The 26804-nt window shown below is 36.9% G+C and overlaps 2 protein-coding genes across 6 annotated transcripts in view; one reads left to right on the top strand and one right to left on the bottom strand.

Moving 5' to 3' along the window:
- Positions 1-1062: 1062 nt before the first annotated feature.
- On the bottom strand, positions 1063-20970 carry RSRC2 (arginine and serine rich coiled-coil 2). Of its 4 annotated transcripts, none has more exons than XM_047696926.1 (10): positions 20825-20970; positions 16633-16789; positions 15412-15455; positions 12757-12947; positions 11475-11678; positions 9158-9280; positions 6483-6562; positions 4043-4275; positions 3513-3602; positions 1063-1833 (listed from the first exon to the last, which is right to left on the bottom strand). In XM_047696926.1, exons 1-10 carry the CDS (start codon positions 20828-20830, stop codon positions 1654-1656), a joined length of 1308 nt encoding a protein of 435 aa, XP_047552882.1. In that variant the 5' UTR covers positions 20831-20970; the 3' UTR covers positions 1063-1653. The 4 variants fall into 4 exon arrangements, with proteins under 4 accessions (XP_047552882.1, XP_047552883.1, XP_047552884.1 ...); XM_047696927.1 differs by having other exon boundaries at positions 4043-4272; XM_047696928.1 differs by lacking the exon at positions 20825-20970 and adding an exon at positions 14522-14599 and having other exon boundaries at positions 12757-12969; positions 16633-16731.
- Positions 20971-21193: 223 nt separating this feature from the next.
- KNTC1 (kinetochore associated 1) overlaps positions 21194-26804 on the top strand; it is an 81997-nt gene continuing 76386 nt past the window's right edge. For both annotated transcript variants that reach the window (XM_047696923.1, XM_047696924.1), the window contains exons 1-2: positions 21194-21335; positions 23590-23769. In XM_047696923.1, the coding sequence (XP_047552879.1) occupies positions 23641-23769 (129 nt within the window). In that variant the 5' untranslated portion in view covers positions 21194-21335; positions 23590-23640. The remainder of the gene's footprint in view (positions 21336-23589; positions 23770-26804) is intronic.

The following is a 26804-nucleotide window of genomic DNA, read 5'->3' as shown; positions in this document are numbered from 1 at the left end:
TGTCACTGAAACGTGATGAAGAGCCATTTCTTCATGAAATTACTGTGCTCTACGAAAGTGAAATTTAAACATTTACCGAAATACATTAAAAAGTCTTATTTAACACAACCACACTTCTCATTTATCACAAAATGTGCCCAACACACACATTGGCACAAACAATGTGCCCAACAAACACATTGGCCAGACTTATGAACTCATTTTAAAAATAAAGGTATAATGGATTGGGGCACCTGGGTGGCTCAGTTGTTAATGATCTCCCTTCAGATCAGGTCAGGATCCCAGGGTCCTGGGATTGAGCCCTACATCAGGCTCCCTGCTTGGCAGGAAGCCCGCTTTTCCCTCTCCCATTCACCGTTCTTGTTACCTGTCAAATAAATAAAATCTTTTAAAAAATTAAAAAATAAAGGTATAATGGGCACCTGGGTGGCTCAGCTGGTTGTCTCTTGGTTTTGGCTAAGGTCATGATCTCATGGGTCAATGGGTCATGGTATCCAGTCCCATGTCAGGTTCTGCACTCAGTGAAGAGTCTGCTTGAAGGATTCTCTTCCTCTGTCCCTCCCCCAAAATAAATTAAATAAATAAATAAATAAATAAATAAATAAATAAATAAATAAAGGTATAAGTCTCACCATTAAGTACAGTTCCCCAATTTCTCTAGAAAAAGGTGAATCATGATCTTGTAGTAATAAAAACAAGTGATTTTTAAGTTCTATAGTCCCCTTCCTTCACCAGATTTATGCCCTATTTAACAAAGTAGTTTTCTAGTATTTTAGTACTTTGTGCTACTGAAGACTTCAAAGGGATAATGAGCAAAGGGCATACCAAGAACTTGTAATAAGGCACTTTATTAAAATAAAAGTGCTTACATCCCTTTAATGTATTAATCTATTTCCTGAATAACATATGGAATATTGAACAAATACTGTACACCATTCTGTTCCTTACAGTAGTAGGAAAACAGTATTATCGTAGTAAGTTTGTCTAGTTCTCCCAGCTTCCTTTTACATTTCTGCTTACCATAGTATTGCCTAGAGCAGTTAACTGTTCTTAAAAAAAAAAAAAAAAAAAAAAAAAAAAAAAAAAAAATTCTACCTAGTGTTCTCTAATAGCAATTGCAAAATGCTACAAAAAACTATGAAACAAATTCAAATAAGAATTCCAGGTAACTTAAATTAACACCAGTGTTGAGAAAACCATTTTTATTGTCATCACCACCCAGCGTATTTGTGCTGGATTATGTACCAAATGGCCAGATCTTCTAAAGAACATCTACATAACATTTCTTTCATGTTTCAAGAGATGAAAATAACTGTACAAGGTTAAGTACAAAAGTACACAAGACAGCGGACACGAAATATCCATGTATGAGATTTTATCCCACCTGCAGCTTTTACGTATTTGAAAAGTAGAATTCATGAACTAAAAAATATTGTCCTTCTATAGTCCTGTCAAGTTTAATGGAAGTGCGTTTAACCTGATTACAACACTAACACCAGTATCACTGATCTGATATTTACAAAAAATCGTATTTTTCAATAAATTAAAGTCAATGCAACACCCATGCAAGCTAGAATGCTAGCTGTTTGGTGAACAAGGACCTGACATCAGAACCAGAAGTCCATAAAGTCCCAAAATTAAGTCTGATCTTTTTCAAACTGCATCCATTCCTCGCATTGATGATGTGAAACCCAATCCCATTCCTCTTTGTGTGTGGGTTTGTGACCTTGCCATTTCATACTGAGCATCTAGATTTCTAAATACTTCTTCCTGTTGCTTCAAAGTCTTGTAACTTTCTTCATCAACTGAGCTACATCCAGCTTCATCTTCACTCTAAACATAAATAAAAGATATATTATTAAAATAAACAGAAATGAGAATAAGGTGTTCTTCTCAACTGACAGTACCAATAAATCACATTTTCAGAATAGGTATTTACTTTCCACTTATTCATTTAGTACCTATGGAATGCAAGGCACTGTTCTTTCTAGGTATGGGGATAATCCAGGATGTAACAAAAATCAAATTCATTTTAGTGGGTATGAGAAAGAAAATGTCGAACATATCATTTAATACCTAGGTAAAGTCTAAGAGAAAAGCAGAAAATGGGGATGGTATGCTTGCTATTTTTAAAAAGGCAAGTGAGGAAGGACTAAAAAGTTGACATCTGAGAGAGACTAAAAAGTTGACATCTGAGCAGAGACCAAAGGAAGGAATGATGCAGGAAGCTAAGGAAAGAATTAGAACAGGGAAAGCTAGCAGTAAATGCAAAGATTGTTTGGTATCATTCCAAAAAGGCCAATTCAGTGAAGCTTAGTTGTTTTTTGTTTTTTAAAGATTTTATTTATTTATTTGACGGAGAGAGATCACAAGTACGCAGAGAGGCAGGCAGGGGGGGGGGAAGCAGGCTCCCCGGTGGGCAGAAAGCCCGATGAGGGGCTTGATCCCAGAACCCTGGGATCATGACCTCAGCCGAAGGCACAGGCTTTAACCCACTGAGCCACCCAGGCGCCCCAGTGAAGCTTAGTTTAAGCCAAATATCCCTTCAATGAAAAACCAATTCCCTTAAAGTAATAATAACCAATACCTGAGCGTTTGTGAACTTTTTTCCAAATTGTTACATGAAATCTAATATGAGATCTGTATATTTCCACTTTATTCAAACAAAACAAAACAGAAAACACCAAGAAAAAACCCCAAACAATGCCATCAGAAAACAAAAACCAAAGAAAAAAACAAACCCCTACATCTTTAAAAAAGCTTTCTGGGGCGCCTGGGTGGCTCAGTGGGTTAAAGCCTCTCTCTGCCTTCAGCTCAGATCATGATCTCAGGGTCCTGGGATCGAGCCCTGCATCAGGCTCTCTGCTCAGTGGGGAGCCTGCTTCCCCCCTACTGTCTGCCTGCTGCTCTGCCTACTTGTGATCTCTCTATGTCAAATAAATAAGTAAATCTTAAAAAGTATAATAGCTTTCTGGAAACTTTCAATATTAAGGTCTGATTCCAAGTACACTCAGTTTTTAAAAAAGATTTTATCCGTCAGAGAAAGAGCACATGTGCACAAGCACAGGGAGTAGCAGGCAGAGGGAGAAGCAGGTTCCTTGCTAAGCAAGGAGCCTGATGTAGGACTCCATCCCAGGACCCCGAGATCATAACCTGAGCAGAGGGCAGACGCTTAACCAACTGAGTGACCCAGGTGTCCCTACAGTTCGCTTCAAATGAACATTTTCTAAAAGCAAATTCATTAATTCCCATTTATAATTTCATTTTTATTTACTAGAAAAAGGTTCCTTTAAGGTATAAATAGGTATAATCAACAACCATGTTAATTTAAATCATCTGTATTGTCAACTAATGATGACAATGTAATTCTGTGAAATGAATCTGAAGCACGAAACATAAAAACACTAGAAAGTACCCAGAGTTCATACATTACTGAAATTAACTTTTAGGGTAAGGACCAATGTTAATCTGAAAATGTTAAAACGAATTTTAATTCAAAGTGTGTAACTCACCTTAATACCCATTAATTTCCTGAATTTGACATTTTGGTCCTTGTTTCCAAAATTCAATTTTTCCCATATTTCAGCAGACTGGGATTTGTCCTGTAAAGAAAACAATGAACTTTTACAATTGATAAAATTTAGCTTTCTAAGTAATAAGGTTTAAAAGAAATGATAACATTTATAGTATTGTAACAGTGCAGTTATAATTATTTTCAGTTTATGATTATTTTAAAATTTCTATTACAAAGTAATGAAGTAAAGAAATAGTACTTCATAATACACCCTTTATGAAAAAGCCTAAGCCAAGGAGCATCTTCCTCCATTACAAACGTATGGGAATACTGTATTTCTTTGAATCACTACTGGTTTTCTTAGATCAATCTTTTTCCACCATTAAACTGTGGTAAATTAAACTATTACAATCAAGTTTGGAGAACAAAAATAAACACAAACCAATCTTTTCCAATCCAAATTTGTTTTTCTAAGCAATTGCTAATTAGGAATAAATGACAAAAGAGGAGTAGAATTAAAGAACTTACCCCTTCCTTCTTGCCTTGCCAAAGCATTTTCCTTTTTTTCTCTTGTTCAGCAAATTTCATTGGATTCACAGCTGCTGGGTTGTAATAGCTAGGTACAGCTATTCCGGTCTCTGCCAAAGCCTTCGCCTGCAGGGCAGCCATTTGAGCTGCCATTGCTATCTGAGGAGTTACTTGCGTTCCTGATGCCAACAAGGCAGCAACATTGAGAACAGAACCTCCGGTGGCTGCAGCTGCTAAAGACATAAGCACAGATTTTTTTTTTTTTTTTTTTTTAAGATTTTATTTATTTATTTGAGAGAGAGACAGTGAGAGAGAGCATGAGCGAGGAGAAGGTCAGAGGGAGAAGCAGACTCCCCATGGAGCTGGGAGCCCGATGTGGGACTCGATCCCGGGACCCGGGGATCATGACCTGAGCCGAAGGCAGTCGTCCAACCAACTGAGCCACCCAGGCGTCCCAAGCACAGATTTTAAGACTAAACAAAACCAACCTCCTGATTTACAATAGTGCATTTATAGGTAAGAACTAATCTAACAAAAAGGCAGAATACGTTTACCAAAATAAGGAAATGCAGGTTAGTTTACTAAGAATTAATATTTCAGCAAAATTTACTCAATTTATTTCTAATAGACATTTCTGGATATGATCCCTCCTATATACTAATACTTTATGTACCTTAAAATAGTAAGAACTCTACAAGTAAGGGGCGCCTGGGTGGCTCAGTGGGGAGCCTGCTTCCTCCTCTCTCTCTCTGCCTACTTGTGATCTCTGTCAAATAAATACTTTTTTTTAAAAAAAAGATGTTATTTAGTTATTTGACAGACAGAGATCACAAGTAGGCAGAGAGGCAGGCAGAAAGAGAGAGGAAGGGAAGCAGGCTCTCTGCTGAGCAGAGAGCCCGATGTGGGGCTCGATCCCAGGACCCTGAGACCATGACCTGAGCCGAAGGCAGAGGCTTAACCCACTGAGCCACCCAGGCGCCCCAAATAAAATCTTAAAAAAGAATTCTACAAATAAAAAAATTTGTGATTTCAATGAAAATGAACTATGGTACTTGTAGCTAAACTTGTAACAATGAATACTATTTGTATGGGTCTTTAAGCTTACAAAATGGTTATTTAGACGTTCATCTGATGTTTAAAATATTAAACAAGTATTATGCACATTTAGCAAGCAGTAAGCCCAAATCCTATAGAAGTTAAATGCCACACCTGGTATTCCCATTATTTTAAGTGATTCAGTCAGGAACTTAGACAATTTTTTGTGAACACAAAGACTATTCTGATTATATGTTTTTCTGTCAGCCCAGAATAAAGCTTATAAAGTTCTTTAATTACTAATACTATGGGAATCCAGTTATGGAAGTTTTTGTTCTATTCACGTATTAAAAGCAAAATGGCAGGGTTGCCTGGGTGGCTGACTCGGTTGAGCTTCCAACTCTTAATTTTGGCTTACGTCATGATCTTAGAGTTGTGAGATTGAGCCCTGCACTGGGCTCCAAGGTGCATGTGGAACGTGTCTCTTCCTCTCCCTCCGCCTCACCCTCTACCCCCTCCATATAAAATAAATAAAATGCATGAATACTTATTAAAGGCAATTTGTACAATTTCTTTTTTTTTTTTTTTGAAGATCTTATTTATTTGACAGAGATCATAAGTAGGTAGAGAGGCTGGCGTGGAGGGCGCGGGGGGAGGGAAGCAGGCTCCCTGCTGAGCAGAGAGCCCAACTCGGGGCTAGATCCTAGGACCCTGGGATCATGACCTGAGCTGAAGGCACAGGCTTAAACCCACTGAGCCATCCAGGCGCCCCAATTTGTACCATTTCTTAAAAAAATTTTTAAATTTTATTTTTAAGTAATCTACACCCAACACTGGGCTCCAACCCCCAACACTTAGATTCAGAGTCACATGCTCTACCAACTGAGCCAGCCAGGTACCCTAATTTGTACAATTTTAGATTATTTCTAGTACCACCAATTTACTAGGAATGTGAACAAACAAAAAACACCTTCCAGATTACATTCCACGTAGTTCAGTCAGTCTCTCTGATCACCTTCAATCATCCACAGGCACTGTTTGTGTTATGTCTAATAACCTGATTTCTCACCCAAGATCCGTTGTCATCTTCAACAATTTGCATTTTTCCAAAAACCATGAGTAAAAAAATACGCCGTGATGGCTACAGTGTCATACGAACGAGAACAGCGACTGTTTACTTGTCAAGATCAGGCGTATCAACCAGGTAAGAAGTGCGTATGCATGACGGATTTATGAGGAATGAAAGTTAACATTAAAAATGTTCACATTTCAGTAATAATAACAGTTTTACAGTACACTGATGGGTAGCAAGGCTCATAGGTGATTTTCTTCCTATTATTTTTCTGAACTTTCCAGATTTTTTACAAAAAAATGCCACACTTCTATAGTAAAGAAAATGAATTACCTGCAGCTATTTCTTGTTGTTTTTGTTTTTCAACCATTTCCTTTTCTCTCTGTTCTTGTAATTTCTTTGCTCTTTCCAACCTGTCAAAGGTAATTTCAGTAAGTTTATAATAACGCTCAATATAAAACCAGTATTTATCTTTGTATTTCTCCACATGTATAGAAATGAAACACTTAACAGAACTTTAACACAAATTGTTATCTGTATGTGGGGGGAAAAACGCATTCATCTTTAAGACAGTCACAGTTAAAGAATATTTCAATACTGGTTTTAAACATTTTTAAATTCATGGAATTGCCAAAAAACTGGAATAGCTTTTACACACACTTCCCACAGAGACTAGTTTTAAAAAATAAAAATTATTCAACCTTTATCATTGCTGGTTTTAGCAGTATGGATAACATTACATCTTGCAAATGACATACTGAGAACTGAGTAAATCTTAGGGTATGTTAAAAGTAGTAAACAGTGTTTACAGAACTACCTACAGGCTTCTTGGGAGGGATGCTGATACAGGATAAGGCCAATTAAAACATGCCAATTATGACTTTTCTACTTAAACACACTTTTTATCATATAACCTTAAACCAGTAAAAATTAAAAATAGCCAAAAATAAAAAAGGGGCCAATAAATCCTATTTGGGAACTAACTTTTAGCAGCTTAAGAAATGTATTATTAGCAATGGAACTAGAAACCTGAAACACAAATTCATCCTCAGACAAAACAAAAAAGAGACTGTAGTTCACTCACACTAAATTTACTAATACATATACTAAATGTGTTGTCAAGTCAGTATCTACTTCTTATACAACAAAATCTTTAATAATAGCATCTTCATGAGTTCCTGGAAGAGAAACCTTTTTCAAGACTCCTTGATTTCCCAATTATTAAGTCAAAAGTCACCCTTTCTCCTTTACTGTGGTATAAAGGGGCAAAGATTAAGGAAAAGGTTTTTTGTTTTGGTGTACTATGGGTAGAAAAATTGCACTGGCTTTAGCAACTGCTGTATTTACATCAAATGAACATAACAATATAATTTCATTCCCTCTGAGAACACATTCAAGATAGACACAGTACAGACTTGATTTTGTCCTTGGGAATAAAAGTTCCTGATTAGGGGTAACATTAAAATGTTGGTACATAGATATTAAAACTGTTTTCAAAGTAGTTTAAAAAGTCCATATTTAAAAACAAAAAAGGAACAAGAAAAGGCCTATATACTGTAGTATCTTATTAACAAAAGATATCCCTTTGAATTTCAAAGTAGCCAAGGACCAATCTGATACTTAAAAGAGTTATCTCAGGGGCACCTGCGTGGCTCAGTGGGTTAAAGCCTCTGCCTTTGGCTCAGGTCATGATCCCAGGGTCCTGGGATTGAGCTCTGCAGGGAGCCTGCTTCCCCCTCTCTCTCTGCCTTCCTCTCTGCCTACTTGTGATCTCTGTCAAATAAATAAATAAAATCTTAAAAAAAAAAAAGGTTTAAAAAGAGTTATTTCATGTAAACTTATCATCTGAAAATCACTAAGTAAGATTATTTTTTTAAGCTGAAGTTTTAGATGCTACTAACAGCTTCAACTTTAATAAAAGCCAAAAATTAAAGCACAACCAACTTATAATAAGAATAAACTTTAGGGCTTAAAAAAATACTGGTCAGACTTAACAGATCATTCTTTATAAGTTACTTCAGATATTATAATAAATTACTCCTTAATTCTGTGGATTTCAGATTCAGAAAGAAAGTAGGAGTCACTACTATTGATGCATATTTAAAATGGCCATTGCAGGTTGGAATTAACACCATTCACTACAGTGAATGGAATGAAGAAGGGGCGAGCTCACACCTTTGCTGCTGCTGCTGTTCAGCTGGAGTTTCTGCCAGGCTGGGTTCACAGGGCAGCAGCCCATCAGGTTACATTGTGATAACTGTATTTTTGTAATGAAAAAAAAATACAAACTCAATTTCATAAGGAAAAAAACCCCAAAATCAAGAGTATAGTTTTCAGAATACGGGAAAACCTGCCAACAAGCACTTGGATTCTACTTCACTTGTCGCCCCTCTACAGGAGGCCGTTCTTGCAAAGCTTTTGCACGTATCAGCCAGACAGCCCCGGAGTGTGCAGTCCCACAGTTACCAGAACACCTTTGGAATGCTTACAGAATTAAAACCTGAAACGGTCTCCCTATGCTATCAGCAGTAAGATTTTCAAGATCAAAAAAATCACCTTGTAATGTTTATTATTTGCCACCTTTAAAGTAAGACACCCATTGACACAATTGTCTCAGACTGTTTTCTTGAGGAAGAAAAACAAAAGGACAATGCAGTTTCAGAGGCAAAATTTAAGAGCTCTTAAATCAGATTTAGATTTCTAAAAAAGTTTTTATTGCAAACCAAAAATATTTAGGAGCCTAAATTTGAGAAAAATGAATCAGTTAATCATGAAGGAAAACAAAGAAATTGTTGCAGACATTGTAATCTTTCCAGTTGCACAAATAGGTAAATGTTTAAAATGAGAATTAACCAACTACTTAGTTCTAGATCAAAACTGGCACAATATGTATCATGGCTATATTTAATTATTTAACTTAAACTCTGAAAGCATTCACTTTGTCCGTACAACTGATTATCAACTTCAAGTCGAAAAGGAAAAATGCATCAAAGACAAAATATGCCCACCTCCTAGCTAAAGCTTCTTGTGCATCCATTGCTGTGTTTCTGCCTCTGAAGGGAGGTGGACTAGGAGTTCGGCTTAAACTTCTGCTAAATCTTCTAGGTTTTTCAATTCTCTTCTTCCTATCTCTGTAATAAATCGTATTTCACGTGTTGCAATATGGCAAAGCAGTGATAATTAGTTCATTTTATCAAAATCCATTATATTTGCAGAGGTTCAACAAAAATGCAAACAGCAGACAAACTATTTAGAACCCTTTCCTCCTATCCCTGTACTACAGCTTCCACAGGGTATGGAAGTTCCCTGAATATGCTGCTAGTCTTCCGTAAGTTCATTTAACATTCCCTGCTACAGACAATTGAGGATGTTTTCAAATTCTTTGCTATTACACCCAACACTGCAAAGATTAGACTTGCACATCAGTCATTTTATATTCACATAGGTGAGTATGCAGGATAAATCCCTAGTAATGAGATCCATAGTTTAAATGTTCCTAGTATTTTAATCTACAATGACTTTGTAAAAGTTAAGAAAAAAAAAATCCCAAGCACAAAAATCAGTAAAACAAAATAATTAGGAATGGGAAGATAAAAAAACAACAGGCACTGAGCAAAATAAAATAAGAGTAACAGTGGTCAAAACTAGAAATGCCATAATATAAAAAACTAGAAATACCACAAATAATGGCTTGTATGCCCACATGGAGAATAAAATATTAATGATAATGATGAAATTCTTATTTACCTAAACTCACTAAAACTCTTAACTGGTAAAGCTTAAATTAGTAAACTACTAAAAACTGAACTATTGATTAAAAACTGATCATCAGCAACCCAAAGGTCCTGTCTGTGTGCTTTAATAAAACCACCACTGGGCACCTGGGTGGCTCAGTGGGTTAAACCTCTGCCTTCGGCTCAGGTCATGATCCCAGGGTCCTGGGATCAAGTTCCACATCGGGCTCTCTGCTTGGCAGGGAGTCTGCTTCCTCCTCTCTTTCTTTCTTTCTTTCTCTCTCTGCCTACTTGTGATCTCTGTCAAATAAATAAATAAAATCTTTAAAAATAAATTAAAAATTTTTTAAAATTAAAAATAAATAAATAAATAAATAAATAAATAAATAAAAAGACCACTTTGAGGGGCTCTTGGGTGACTCAGGTCATGATCCCAGGGACCCCAGCCAGCAAGCTTCTCAGCAATGAATCTGCTTCTCCCTCTGCTGCTGTCCCACTCTTATCTCCTGCACACTCACTGCTCTTGCTCAAATAATGAAAATCAAGGGCGCCTGGGTGGCTCAGTGGGTTGGGCCTCTGCCTTCGGCTCAGGTCATGATCTCACGGTCTCAGGATAGAGTCCTACATCAGGCTCTCCGCTTGGCGGGGAGCCTGCTTCCTCCTTTCTCTCTGCCTGCCTCTCTGCCTACTTGTGATTTCTCTCTGTGTGTGAGAACAATGAATAAATAAAAATCTTAAAAATAAAATAAAATAATGAAAATCTAAAACACCCACCATTTGCATCCCAACTCCCCAAAAACCCTTGATAAACAAGAGAAAGCCAAGTAATTTGTCTTTATAGACTAACTTGAACAATTAACAAAAAACCTTTCCCCTTAATTAATAACAGTACCTGTGTATATGTATTATTAATAATTGTCTGATATAAACAAGTACAGACTAAATATATTCCCTGATTATTTAAAAATTTTTCTCTTGTGCGCTTCATTGTACTTTCTGTCTCAACAAATTAAGGCCTCCTCTCAATCAAGATAGATTTGAATTAAGCTCATCTTTTTGAATACCCGAGATAGCATATACACTATGGTGGGTCAAACATATACACTGACTTTGCATTCAGACATACTTGGGACTTGGTCATGACAGTACCATTTAACAACTATGATTTGGAGCTTCCTAGACAAGTTACTCAAGCTCTCTAAGCCCCACAATCTTAACTCACAAAACAGTTGTTTTGAGAATTAGACGAGGTAGTTAGTGCATGAAAGAGCTGACAATACCCAGCACATAGCAGGCATGCAATAAATGTAAGCTACTCTGATTACACAATTAACACAATTCAACACCCAAAACAAATGAAGTAATTTTAATAGGACTATTTCTACCTGCACTTCACAGAAGATCTGATTAAATGAGTATCTGTAAGAATGCTATGGCAAGTGTTTAAATTCTTCTTTATTAGTCAGAATATTGTTAAAATATTTTGTAACTCAAAATTCTGACCCACAATTTTGATATTCTCAGACTGAGGGAAGATAAACAGACCCCGTGAGGGAGCTATCTGATTTTATTCAAGATGATGACTACTTACCGACTTCTACTCCTTGTTCTACTTCTGCTTCTACTCCTATGCCTGTGTCTGGATCTTGAGCGGGAACGAGATCGAATCCGGCGTTTTCTTTCCCTGCTTCTGGATCGTGACTTCTTCCTCTCCCTGCTTCTCGATCTTGACTTCTTCCGCTCCCTACTCCTTGATCGAGACTTCTTCCGCTCTCTGCTTCTACTACGATGACGCCTGAAATTAAAACATGTAAGTGTGTAGTTATTTAGAGCTGCGTCTTCTCAAATTATAGACATTATGAATTAATTATCTGCAGTGTGTACTGTCAAGCCAGGCAATAAACTAATCTGTATTGTGTAGAGAAAGGCTAATTGAGGCATCTACTGGAAGAAATTCTAACAACAAATGAGCCTTTATTCTTGTTTGATGATGTCTCAGAGGGCACACAATAAAGCTACATGTTAAAAATGCAATGCTAAAATTCCTAACCCAACTTAAGATCCTCTTTAATAGCTTAAAGTCAATTATTGCCTTAGTGAAGTACTTATGCAACTTAAAGATGACAAGTTAATCTACTACCAAAAAATTCAGACATAATCTGATATACCACATATATATATTCCCACAGAAAACTTCAAACATACATTAAACACTGGCTTCTTTTAACAAAAATCCCACAATTTTTCTGCCATGATCCAGTTTTCAATACAAAAGGAAATCTAAATTAGTTTAGCAGCAAATAAATCCTACATTGACAATATAAAAGTATTGCTATATTGGCTTAAACATAGGTCAGCTATATAAATTTTTTCACTGTGACAGATAAATCATGAAATTAAAAAATACTGGCTAGATGAATGTGAATCATACACAATCATCTTTTAATCCCCAAGTCTTTAACACTTTTCTTTACCTTTATCAGAAAACGATGCCCCAAAGACTTCAGCTACTAGCAGACATTAGATAGCAAAGGAATAGATCCTAGGAAAAAACATCTATTTTCTAATTAAGATTGTTTGGGAGGACGCCTGGGTGGCTCAGTTGGTTGGACTGCCTTCGGCTCAGGTCATGATCCTGGAGTCCCGGGATCGAGTCCCGCATCGGGCTCCCAGCTCCACGGGGAGTCTGCTTCTCTCTCTGACCTTCTCCTAGCTCATGCTCTCTCTCACTGTCTCTCTCTCAAATAAATAAATAAAATCTTTAAAAAAAAAAAAAAAAAAAAAGATTGTTTGGGTATTGCTGGGTTCATGAGAAGCTTTACATAGTATAGCTCTTTACATGGCACCAACTTATAAGTACCAAAATGACTTACCTTTCACGAGACCTAGATCTTGAGTGACTTCTGCCTCTCGACGACTTTCTTTCTTTGCGTTTATGTCTGTCCTCACCATTTTCAGATGAATTTAGTCGCTCTCTTCCTTTATCAGAAGAATGTTCTTTGTCATTATGTTCCTCAGACTTGTGTTTCTTAGATGATTTATCTTTGGATTCATGTCTTCTTGCCTGTTTTAAGAAGAAGTTGGTTCTTTCAGGAAAATAGTGCAACAAAGAGAGTTAGTATGGGTATCAGTAGACAAAACTGTTGTGATGCAACATTAGTAACCTTAGGAGTGTGTGGTAAATAAAAATAATGATCTAGTTTCACATCACCCAAATGTTGCAGATGAATATTACTAATCTTATTGTCTTTATATATCCCCCAAATTGCAGTTTCCTCCCCAAAATAACATTATTAAAACAATGATTTTCAATATTGAAATAATACTGAAAAACCATTATTATCAGAAAAAAGAGGAATCCCTGGTGTTTCTTTTATCTAAAGGAATAAGGGAAGTACACATATATCAAGACTTTCAAAATTTTCCAACAAACCTTTTAGAGAAACAGATCATGTATACACGTATACATCAACTTCCATAACCAGAATACATATTATTTTAGGTTTAAAAACAATAATGAAGATCAGGACACAAAGAAATGCACAGAAAACGCATTTCAGTTAGGTAGCTATATAAGATTAATCTTACTAATTAGTATTTTCTGCAATTTTAAGTTACTTTACGCAGAGTTGAAGTGTCCTTTTTATAGCTATACTGCCACATTCTCTCTAAAAGACGGCTCTTGATTTTTCTCCCAATTTCTAAACTGTGAAGAAATCACTTTTCATCTTGCAATATCCCAACGGGCTTGAAGTTCTATTACATTTCATGTACCTAGGGTAGAAAATGGCAACCGTATCTGTTTTAATTTTTATGAAATCAAACTAGTCATAACATAATTAATCCCTATACCATTATACAATACATACTTCCCCCACACTCTGAGAGATAAAAACCAAGACTTTTGCTTTCACAACATATGCATTCAGAGACTGAGCTAAAATTAATTGCATGATCAAGTCTCCATCCTATTCTCACGTGCCAAATTAGGAAGTGATAAACATCAGATCTCCTCACATTAAGTTGTCAAATCCATCTTTCAGCTAAAGCTTAGAAACCTGGACATCTCCGAAACACAATTTTAAAGCTGGAAGGAAACTCAGATCCTCTAAGCTTCCCTTAGAGTACGACTAAATGAAGATCTAAAGTCATAAAACTACAGGGGAGCAGCCGGCCCGGACCCCGTGCTGTTCTTACGCCAGGCCACCGCTTTTCTACAACTGGACACTTACTCAGGTTTCCCAAAACATAGCATTTTTTCTTTACACTCAAGATTAACTTTGCTTAAAACCGAAAACCTGGCCAAACATTTTGGAACATGCATGATATATCTGAAAAGAATCGTAGTATGTTATTTAATATTTTGCAGAAAAATAGAGAGACCTGGAGACACAGCTAAATTTTAATTTCATTGCCAGTTCTCTGTATTATGAGCTTATAAAAGTATTTCCTTGGTTTTGCCATATAATGGCAAACTGGAAAAGCTTTAAGTGGTTCAACTTCCAAAGGTTTTAGAGTTTATTTCAAACCAGTTTTCCAAACATAACATTACTATTATAAAAAAAAAAAGACATTAAAACCCTTAACTGATTTAAGATATACTTAAGGGAAATAGGAGTTTGAATGACTAATAGTTACCTTATCATGAAGTAGGCTTATTATTTTGCTATCTGAGTCTGCAGCGTCTTCAGTTCAGTCTCTTCGCGCATTAGCACGCTGAGTATGATTTATTATAGAAATGTTATCATGTGAGCTAAACAAAATAGTCATTTTCACAAAAACTCTCCTAAATTAAAAATTTAACAGAGCTTCCATTAGGGGAAGAGGTGAAGTCCCTGCCCACATTTTTTTCCGGAGTCCCTTGCCCAGCCCCCACAAGACTCTTCTCCTCCCTTTTTGGCTCCTACTTCTGTTCTTCCTTGTTGGCTCATTCCTTGTCTTCTCAGGTGGGCGAGCAAGTTAACTCCTGCTTCTCTTTCATACAGCTGCTGTCTTTCTTTTTCCTCAAGTTTTGCTGTCACTGCCACCTTTCCAGCTATCCCTCACAGACACTTTATTTCAAAATTCGATACTATTGTCAGGGAAACTGAGCTGGTTTGCTAATGCAAAGAGGACTCGTTATCTTCCATAAAGAAAAAGCCCACAGTTATCTAGGATATTGGTACTTAAGGATGACTGCTATATGAAAATCCTGAGCAGCTGTCAGGTATAAGGAGACTCGGGACCTCAGATTAATGGAAGCTCTGTGTGACAGGCCTAAAAAAACCAATTATAATCTTCATATGAAATTTTTATTGTGAATATTTTCACAACATAATAAAATTAATAGTTTTTGAATGAACTTTTCATATAAACAACTATCTTCTTGAAAAATGATGATCCATATCATGCTTATTTTATACCCAATTAACCTTTTAAATTTCAAGTTTTGGTACTTACCTTGATAGTATCATATATTCACACAAACATTTCTACCAGATACTTTATAAGAATTTTACAGTGCCTATTCACTACAAAGTGTTAATTACCTCTTTGCTTCTGCTCCGGCTCCTGTGTTTTCTTCCTTCATTATCTGTAAATACATACAAAAGTTCATCATAAACAAGACACAGAAACATCTCAAACACAAATTCCAATACTCAAAAGGACGATTTCCAATCCACTTTCCTAAATTAAAATTCCACTTACTATCTTCTAAAGACTATTTTTTATGGAAGGGTGGGATTATTCTACTTAACACCACTGTATATATTTGAAACGAATCAAGCAATCTGAATAAACAAAAATATAACCGAGAGCAAGCAAAACAAACAACCCCCCCCAAATCCTTCATGACAAATCAAAAACATATATACTGTCTTTCAGTCTGTCACAGATTCTTAATTCACAAACCACTGTGACTAGCCCATTTTGCTTTACAGCGCACAGAAAACTTATAAAGTGGCTTAGTAGAAACAAACAAGAACAAAACAAGAATGCAAGAGAATATAATCTGAACTATATCTGGTATAAGTAGTCAAAAGGATGCTACAGTTTTGAAATCTCTATTCAAAAGTGATTTTATACAGTACAGTTACAAATATACACATAAGATTACATTTTAACTACTTACAGATGATTATCTGTGGCCATAAAGCATAAATAAACGGAGCCCAGGTCTTAAAACTCTTAACTCATTAGTATTCTACTTCTCACTTAACCTCTTCATTAAGTAGCAATACTAATTTAAAAAACATACAGCAAAACATCATACTTTCTATACCACATCAGTCTAATTCTTTTTCAAGTAAATGAGTAAGAAACACCTCAGAATGCCAAAACCTCTCACTTCAGAAATAGTCTAACATTAAATTAAATGAAAAACAAGGTTAAAAATTTTCCATAACTTACATCAAAAAGCACATTAAATAAGCTCAGAAAAATATACCACTACCCAGGCACATCTTTCAAAATATTTTACCAATGTTGAAAGACTGAAATTTAAACAATTCAGGGTTAAAAAATAATTACTGTGACAAAAATTTAAACATATATATATTTTTTGCCTTTGGACAAGTCATGACATTTCTGCATGAGGACATTTAGGTTTCTCATAACTAAAAAATTGTCCAGAAAATTACCACTGTACTTTCCTTATTGATTTCTCAACTGAAAAGAACACCTATTAATTATATAAAAAACTAAATTTATGGCTTATATACACACATTTACATGGATAGAGGTAATTACAGTTTTCCAACAATTCATACCTGACTTTCGTTTTCTTTCTCTTGACCTTGATCGTGATCTTGAATAATGATGTTTTGAGGCTCTAGGAGAAATAGATGCATCTGACTGCTCTTTTTTCTTATCTCTATCTGGGGATGTCTTTTCTGGGGCTAGTCCATCTCGTTCTGTATCACTAGCCTAAAAGTTTAAAGAGAAATGATTATTAAGTTCTTAATTACATTTAAAATGTTTCTAATTTCTTAAAAGAAGGAGGGAGGAGAATCATCCTTGAGTTTTACAAAATTAAAAAAAAAAATCAATAAACCAGAATGGCCAATTTCTAAGTAGTTAGGTATTATTTGTACCTGATAAACAAGCCTGAATAAACTGAAATGACTAACTCGGTAACAGACATATGTAATTAGGCTGATGTCTTTAACTTTTAAAAATTATTAAAAAAAAATCATTTTCATAACTTTCAAAACAATGGGGAAACGAGAAGAATAAGGGCTCCAAGTATTTCCAATAAAACAAGCAGAGAAAATAGTCCATTTTAGATTTGCGAAGTCATTTGCGTGACTTTACCAATACTTCTATCTTATATTAGCAAACATTAAAAAGGCATTTAAAATGTAGTAAAATTTAAACAGACTTAAGTCTGTAAAATCTAAGAACAGCAGAGAATGCTTCTAGATTATAAAAGAATAAACGAAATTAACTTACCTATCCGAGAACCCACTCTTAATTTCATTAACCCGCTTTAATGAAAAGAGCCCCTTGGCACAGTGCTGCTGCAAAATATGGTCTGCCTCTCCTCACATATGCTCTGCGCTATGGAAACATTAAGTCGTTTCTGCTTCAAAGCATTTTATAAATTTTCACAATGCAAATTTTGTACAAGTTAAAAAAATAATCAAGTATTACACTTTCCCAAGAGCCCTGATTTACTCAAAAGGACGTTCCTTCATCTAAATATCAGTTCCCTGTTTTCCAACTTACTTGCTCATAACAGAGTACTGAGCAAAGCAATCCATCAACAAATGAGGAAATGAATTCCTGTTACTAGTTTTCAATTAAAAAAGAGAAGTATTTCTGTGCCTCTGTGGAACGGTGTGGTCCAAATTACATATTAATAAGAGTATCACACACAGACTCTGATTTCAAGGAGTCCTAGAAAAAAGCTTTGCGAAGCTAAAACCTGAATGTTCCCAAGTCAGATTTTGATTAAAAGGTAGAGGGAACAGTTTCAGCAGTATGTAGAAGGTGGCCTACTTGACCTTTGACCTAAGAAAGGTTTTCACATTTTGGAAGGATTATTAAGCAAGGAATGGGACAGAGACTATATGTGATCCACAATACCTAAAATATTTATTACCATGCTGTTTACAAAAGAAACTGGACTGGATAAATACGGATTTTCAGCAGGAGAAATAATCACATGACAACGAACTCCTTAAGAAAATCAATCCAGAAAACAAATGCCAAGGAAACTAAACGGGGAGTAATTTAACAAATGAAGTGTGAGAGATTGCACTATTTCAACAACTAGTTACTGAGAGTCACAAATGTGCCGAACTCAATGCTAGACTCAAAGAATAAAATGATAAACGCTTAGCTAGGATGAAAGACATAAATGTGTTAAACCTCTAACAATGGTAAAAAAACAAAACAAAACAAAAAAACACAGCCAAACCAAACCAAGGACAAAGAAGAAACTAACTGCTGGAGAGACTCGCAGGTGACCACACATGCTTTCTCCAGCTTTCTATGTATGGGTGATTTCTGGAATCATAAAATTTTGTGAGGAAAGCTTTCAACACAGAATCGAGTTCAACTTTCTGATCTTACAAAGGAGATCCAGCAACATTACCTGCCTCTCCTAGGATGGTACTCCAGTTCTTTGCTGTCTACTATTAAATAACTGATGCTGTATCCACAGGTAAGGATACTTAAGATTTTCACAATACTGGTCATTTCCTTTTAATTCTCGTTCTCATCATTATCATTACAAACTATTTCCTATGTCTCTGATGCTGTGAAGGCCGGTAGGGCTTACATTTGGTAAAATAAAACTGCAAAAACTGAAGCACTGCTCACTTCTCTTAATGCATGCGACTTCTCTACCAAAACCAGCATTCCTGAACCAACCACTGGCATGTCTCATTCACTCTTACAGAGATCATGAAGAGAATGTAAACAACCTTCCGATGGAAAAGGAAGCATCTAGACCACGCAGTACAAGTTTTCAGTCAATGGTTTATTTACATGCTTAATATGGGAGAAGCCTGTGGGGCACCTGGGTGGCTCAGTGGGTTAAGCCTCTGCTTTCAGCTCAGGTCATGATCTCAAGGTCCTGGGATCGAGTCCCACATCGGGCTCTCTGCTCAGCAGGGAGCCTGCTTCGCTCTCTCTCTCTCTCTCTCTCTGCCTGCCTCTCTGTCAAATAAATAAAATCTTAAAAAAAAAAAAAAAAAAAGGGAGAAGCCTGGCATTAGGGAAGTCAAATGCCCTTTGCTTAGAAAGGTACCCTGTAATACAAGATAATAACTTACACCAAAAGCCATTTTCACCTGTAAAATACACTATAGAAACAAACAAAAACAACCATTCTATCACTAAACAGAGTACAAATGATAGGTGGCCACTCCTCCCACACAAAACTTTTATTTCCATGAGGTTATAGTGCCCTAATGAAAAGTATCCAAAAAAATGAACTGAATAAAATTTCTCTGAAAATTACTAAGCTTTATTTCAATTTATCAGGGTGTACATACTAAATCTTAAATGCTAACTGCAAAACTGTCCTCTACTCCAGCACCTGCTTTTTTAGAAGGCCACCACTGTTACCTTAACATTTACATCCCGTTTAAAACCCTAATAATGCTCAAGACAGTACACAAATCTTTCTCCAGTGCAAAGAAGGTACACTGGATTTAATACTAGGCCACTTCTCCAGGGAACTGTGTCTCTTTATTGAAGGAGGCACTGCAGCACCAAATGTTTGAACGGACTTCATTTTTTTAATGTATTTGAGCCCAAGTAAAACACCACTATTCTTTAAAGTACCTTAAAAGGCCCAAAACACTATTTAAACTAAGGAAAACATTACATCAATTAATTGCACAAACACCAAACAGCCTTCCAACTGTTTGAAACCTTATAAAAAAATAGGTTCTTAATTCAATTAGGTATTGGGGGAGGGGAGTGCAGAAACCATCCTAATTTCAGATACCCCAATTTTTAGCAAGGGCAAACTACGAATCTTCCGGTATGTTTATAGTCCTACTTATTTTTGAAGATGAGTACATAGAACTTTCTAGTTAGTCGAAAAGGACACAAGACGCTTGCATTTTTCTTTTAACAGGGTTAAGAAAAACGAAGTAGTCACAATAATGTGATCCAGCAGAACTGAGCATCCTATACCCGAAGCAGGCTTTTTAAAAGAACTAGTGTTCTTATTTAAAATTAAATGGGTCAATGAAGGGTTCTTAAATTTAAGAAACAACGCCAATGATAAGGCTTTATTATAATCCTTCTCAAAGACTTCAAAATGATTACATCACGAGCCGCTTCGGAAACGAACGACAATCGGAATTCGTAGTTCAAAGCCTTCTCGGAATTAAGTCGATTTTTTTTTTTTTTACTCCCTTTGAGCAACAGCTTCCTCAGCTCCGTACTAAGAAATAAACTAAGGTTTTCACTGAAGAAACACTAATTAAAATTATGCAACTATAATTTTACTGAGCGTAAGCAAAAAATCACCCCCCAAAACGTTACGATTCTTCTTCCATTCTACTCCTTACAGACAACGCCTTTCTGATCCCATACTTTTCAAAGACCACCCCCCCATCCCTTTTCTCTCTTCCCCAGCCCTTCCCCAACGCGAACAGAAATTCCCAAGCCCTAATGAAACTCAATAAAAACGACTAACAAAAATGAGTTAGCTAAACTGGACGCCGGTCTACGAGTGGAACGGAATACAGGGCTAGGAAAGGGATGAGGAAAGTTCTGGAAAAAAAAAAAAAAAAGACACTCCCTGCGGCTCCCCACCCCCACCGACACCGCCTCATTTCCCCCTCCCTACAGCAGGCAGCCATGATGGCGGGCGCAGAAGAAGGCCGCGGCGCCATTTTGTCCACACACGCGCGGACAACAGCTCTGGGAGCCGTTCACCCGCTCTTTGGAGAGTAGCAGAAAAATATCCCGGGTTTTATACCCAGCGTCGGCACCTACCGCCATAGTCCAGGGTCCTGGCCGCTAGGGCGGCGCCTCCACTTGCCGCTCTCAACTGTACCGGCCGCCCCGACGCTTCGCCACAGACTAAATCGCTCGCGCGAGAGACCCGGATGGCACAAAGGGGATGAGGCCCGGCGCGTCGCACAGCTTGCTGGGAAAAAAAAAAAAGGGTGGTGATAAGAGTCTCTATAGCAACGTGATTCGAGGGGGTGATTGGTTGTTCTTCTGAAGGGGGCGTGTAAAGCCAGACAGTGGGGCGGAGCCAAGAATACACCCTAGAATGCGCGGCGGGGAAATCGGAATGGGCGGAATTTAAGGTGGGGCTACTTCCTAGTTCGATTTTAAAGTAATTTTGGCCTCCTCCGGCTGCCGTAAAAGGGGTTGGGCTTGGTGTTCTCCCGCCAATTTAAACCCGTGGGCCAGAACCTGAAGCGATTAGGGACAGTTGTCGGTGGCAGGAAGAGGGACGATAAGTTTGAGTGTTCTTCTTTAGTTTCTTCAGTTGCAGGTGAGGAGGGGGAAATGCGCTGCTGTAGAGACCTGGGGGTGGGTTCAGGTCGTAGTAACAGCGGCCTCAGCGCCGTTCGGGTGTTTTCCCATCAAGAAGCTGGCGGGAGAGAGTTTGAAGTCGGTTCTTGCTGGTCCGTTGTCCGGCTGGGAGCGTTTGTGCTTGGGGGCCTAACTGACACCTTCATTTCACCTAATTCGCTAATCGGTTCTCCACCCAGCCTCTCGACTGATCAAAAATCGTTTATCAAATCAGATCAAATCGTCTCCTCAGGGTCTTTCCCCTGTAGTACCGAGCATAAAAACCCAATCTTTAAGTTGAGGATTCGTTTAGCTTTTGAACTGTTCCATTTTTGCTGTGGCCCGGCAGCCGCCCGAAACTCCTTCCAGCCTCCGAGCCTTCGCACGGGCCTGCATCTCTTTTCTCTCCGAGCTTTGCAGAGTTGGCTTTTTGCCCTTGGGATCTCAGCTCACATGTTCTCTCTTTCCTTTACCCAACAGGTTCTTCTTATGTGACCCCTCGCCCCCCACCTGAGCATCGTTTAGTTCAAAACTTTAGCACTGTTTGTAATTGGGCACTTACTTATTTTTGTAGGGAGGTAGCACAACAGTTAATAGGTGTGAATTTGAGTCTTGTCTGACTATATCATTTACTCAATTTAGGTGACTTGGCCATTTATTTAATCCCTGGCTCGTGTCTCTGCTGTAAAATGGGTTGTTGTGCAGATTAAATGAGTAAAGCATTCAAAACTGCTGTGCATACTCAATACATGTTAACTGTTTTGTTTGTCCTTCTTAGACGAATATAAACTTTGTAATGATGACAGGGCTTTTCTGCCTTCTGGGCTGTATTCCTGCTCTAGAGCACTCCCTGATACAAAGTAGGCATCAATAAACTTGTTGAATGAGTGACTTGACAGCTCTGGAAGGTTGATAATATTTCTCTATTTTTTTCATATGTGGGGCACAGAGACCCATCAAAGTATTCACCCGAGCCTGTCCCTCCTGACTTAATCTCCTTCCAACTCCCACCCAAAAACAGGAGCCCCTAGAACTATTGTTTGTTCTAACAAGCTTTGTTTTGTACCTTTGCTCACACTCTTGGTAACAGCTCCTTGCCTATATTTAAAAACCTCCTATGACCATAGCCTAAATGTTACCTATTTTCACCAATGAAAATGATAAATTACCTAACGCTTAATATTGAGTGCTTGCCATGAACCAAGCACTGGTGCATGAGTATTTAAAACTCATTACCTTTGCAGGTACAACTATTCCTATTACAGGTAACTGAGGAACAGAAGAAGGATTACATTGCTTTCTTGAAGACAACTGGTTAAAAGTGAAAAAGCACCTTCGCTGTGCTGTATGTTCCATAAAATTTAAAACCTACTTTTGCTAGCACTTATCAAAACAGTTGTAATTATTTGGTTGCTATTCTCCACCAGTGACTGATCAGGGATTGTTTTTCATCTTAGTATTCTATTCCAACTCACAGCACACAAAATGAGTTACATAAGTCTTGGCTGATGAGATGTTCAAGTGACTCTCCTAGGGTTACAGGTATAATCTTTGATTCAGTCAGAAACCTAATCCAATTTTTCCCTTTTCCCCTTAGCATTTTCATTTGTTATACTGGAAACATTAATGGACTTTTTAAAAAGTTCATTTGGAACCTTAACCATCCTCAGATATCTTCTCAGTCTGACTTTAGATCTTCCACTATTTATTGCTATACTGCTAAAAGGTTTATTTCAAATGAAAACTTGTTATAAGTTTAAGTTATAAGTTTAAGCTAGGCACACAACATACTAGAAGCTCTAGGATACATTGGTGAGATCAGATTTGTCTGTTCCTAGACAGATATATATATATATATATATATATATATATATATTTTTTTTTTTTTTTTTTTAAGATTTTATTTATTTATTTGACAGAGATTACAAGTAGTCAGAGAGGCAGGCAGAGAGAGAGAGGGGGAAGCAGACTCCCTGCTGAGCAGAGAGCCCGATTCGGGGCTCGATCCCAGGACCCTGAGATCATCACCTGAGCCAAAGGCAGAGGCTTAACCAACTGAGCCACCCGGGCGCCCCTAGATTGCTGTATTGTTCTCTGATGATTATCATAGCTCTAGTTCCATCTATCTTACTGGTCTGAAGTATCTAGTGACTACAGAAATAACGCAGAAAAGTCTTCATTGATTGGTGTGTGTGTGTGTGTATTTAAACTTATGTGTTCTCTAATTTTACAAGTTGTCACAGGGAAAGCAGTGGTTCCTGACTCAGGAAGATAATCTCAGAAACATGTGGAATGATATTGAACTGTTGACAAGTGATGATACTGGAAGCGGGTACCTAAGTGTTGGTTCAAGAAAAGAACACGGAACTGCTTTATATCAAGTTGATTTGCTAGCAAAGATCTCCTCTGAAAAGGTACTGATTATGATGCTGACTGTTTTCATTTATAACACTTTTACTGAGTGCTTAGTAAGCCCAGTAGTCACATGGTAAATGTTCTATAAATGGGTATAGCATTTCTCAGGGAATCAAAGTTCAGTCTCAGATTACTGGAAATTTCCATCTGAATTCTCCCTTCATTGTCTTAGATCACTATTTCCAAAACTGAACATTTCATAGCTCTTCTTGACATTGGGACAAATAGAATGTAAATAAAGAGAAAGAATACCCACCACCAGCTTAGGAAATAAAACATTACCAATAGGTTTGAAGGCCCTGGGGTCCCTTCCCAATCCCATGCTCCCCCTATACTCCACCCCTGAGTTAAGCATTCTGCTGAGGTTGACATTATCCTTTCTATGCATTTCTTTACACATAATAATTTTCTTCTCTTTTTTGTTTTTTAAAAATTTTATTTATTTATTTGACAGACAGAGATCACAAGTGGGCAGAGAGGCAGGCAGAGAAAGAGGAGGAAGCAGGTTCCCTGCTAAGCAGAGACCCCGATGCGGGGCTCGATCCCAGTACCCTGGGATCATGACCTGAGCCGAAGGCAGAGGATTTAACCCACTGGGTCACCCAGATGCCCCTAATTTTCTTCTTTTAACAATAATTCTACTGTTCTTAGTCCAGGTTTGGAACCTTATTTTTGGCATCCTGTAGAAGATATTACAGTTAGTTTTTTATCTTACATTTTCTTTTTCAGTAATTTGCATCTGATAAAATAATTTTTGTAAACAAAGGGTTTTTTTTGTAAAGAAAGTACATCTGACTTGTATTCACAATATTATAGCCCACGATCCCTTCATTTCTCTTAGTAAGTCAATATAATATTTAATCCTCTAAGAAAAAAAGATTTAAATGAAAAGAAAAAAAAATATTAAAGACAAGATTATATCTTCTAGGACTTGAAAGGAAGGGCCTCTTTTGAGGACCTTATTCATAAAGGACCTCAAATGTAGGCTTTTTGGCTTATTTTTCAAGTGAGGTTCTATATGTATTCAGAGAAACTGGCTGATAGGATTTTAAAAAAATAGACCATGCTTTATACAGCTTGCATACTATTGTTGAAATATACTGCCTTTAGTAGACTGTGAATCACAGAATTTGTAAATGTTCATTATGAGTAAAACAAATACATTATTTTCTTTGGTATTAAATTGTTATTTGTTAAAAGCAAAAATTTTAATTTAAAGTATACTAGAAGTTCTGTAATGAGAAAGTGGCTATTTTTAGCATTATCAGGGGCCTCAAAATATGGAGTAGCCCATGCCTCCCTTGAGCTCTGAGGACTCCTGTTGAAAAATAATAACGTGTGTACTGAGTTTCAAATACAGCTAGGAACTAAAATTCTATCTGTTATTAGCTTGAAGTATCACTTGTCACTCATAGCAAATGCTATGTTCAAAACCATATACTAAGCTCTTAGAATATAAGGTAACCTATTATGCCACATTTTTAAGATCTTTCCTTAAAGTAAAGCAGACAGGACACCAGCAATAAAAACTACTTAGTTGTGCAAGTCAGCATATGCTAAATATCAAATGAATGATATAGACAGTAAATGCAGTAGGAATTCAGGAGAAGGAGGGGTGCCTGGGTGGCTCAGTGGGTTAAGCCTCTGCCTTCAGCTTGGATCATGATCTCGGGGTCCTGGGATTGAGCCCCGCATCGGGCTCTCTGCTCAGCGGGGAGCCTGCTTCCCCCTCTCTCTCTATGCCTGCCTCTCTGCCTACTTGTGATCTCTGTCTGTCAAATAAATAAATAAAATCTTTAAAAAAAAAAAAAGGATTTTAGGAGGAGAGTTCGTTGTGGGTGGGGACAGTTTAAGGAGCATTTCATAAAAAAATTAGCACCTAACTTGGTCCTTAAGAAAAAGGGAAAATGGAAAGGGAAAAGGGAAAAAAAAGTTATCAAAATTTGTGAAGTGCAGCAAAAGCAGTGCTTCCTGGAAAATTTATAACATTGAATGTATAAGTTAGAAAAGAAGAAAGATCTAAGTTTTTTGCTTAGGAAACCAGAAAAGTAAGGGCAAATGAAATCCACAATAAATAGAAAAAAGAGTAAAAGAACAGAAAGCAATGAAATTGAAAACAAGAAATTAGTAGAGAAAATCAATGAAACCAAGAGTTTCTTTGAAAAGATCAATAACATCTGTAAATCTCTAACCAGGCTAAGTAAGAAAAAAAGAGAACACAAATTACTAATATCAGAAATGAAAGAGAGGACATCACTACAGACCCTATGGACATTAAAAGGATGGATAATCAAGAAATACTAAAAGCAGCTCTATGCCCACAAATTTGGTAACTTAATGAAATGGACCACGTCCTTGAAAGACATAATCTTCCAAAGCTCACACAAGAAGAAATAGGCAATCAGAATAGGCCTCTATCAAAGAAATTGATTTTATCAGTAATTAATAACCTTCCAAAACAGAAAGAACCAGTCTCAGATGGGTTCACTGGTGAATTCTACCAAACATTTAGGGGAAGAAATTATACCAATTTTCTACAATCTCTTTCAGAAAATAGAAGCAGAGGGAATACTTCCTAACTCATTCTATAAGCCCAGCATTACCGTCATACCCAAACCAGGTGAAGACATTATAAGAAAACTATAGGCCAAGATTTTTCATGTACAGAAATGCGAAAATCCTCAACAAAATATTATTAAATTGAATCCAATATATAAAAAGAGTTATATGTTATAACCAAGTAGGATTTATCCCAGGTATGCAAGATTGCTTAAACATTTGAAAATCAGTTAATGTTTAGGTGAGGAATGTATTAACTAACCTTATTGTGATAATCATTTCACAATATATATGTATATTAAATTACCACATTTTATGCCTTAAACTTACACAATGTTATTTGCAAATTATATCTCAATAAAGCTGGAAAAAATCAATGTATTCCTTTATATCAAGAGATTAAAGAAAATCACATAATCCTATCAATAGATGCCAAAAAAGCATTTGAAAAAAATCTAACAATCATGATAAAAAC

The sequence above is a fragment of the Lutra lutra genome, chromosome 12, assembly GCF_902655055.1.
Source record: "Lutra lutra chromosome 12, mLutLut1.2, whole genome shotgun sequence".
Classification (NCBI taxonomy): domain Eukaryota; kingdom Metazoa; phylum Chordata; class Mammalia; order Carnivora; family Mustelidae; genus Lutra; species Lutra lutra.
Note: the sequence above shows the minus strand (reverse complement) of the source record. Positions and strands in the feature narration are given on the sequence as shown.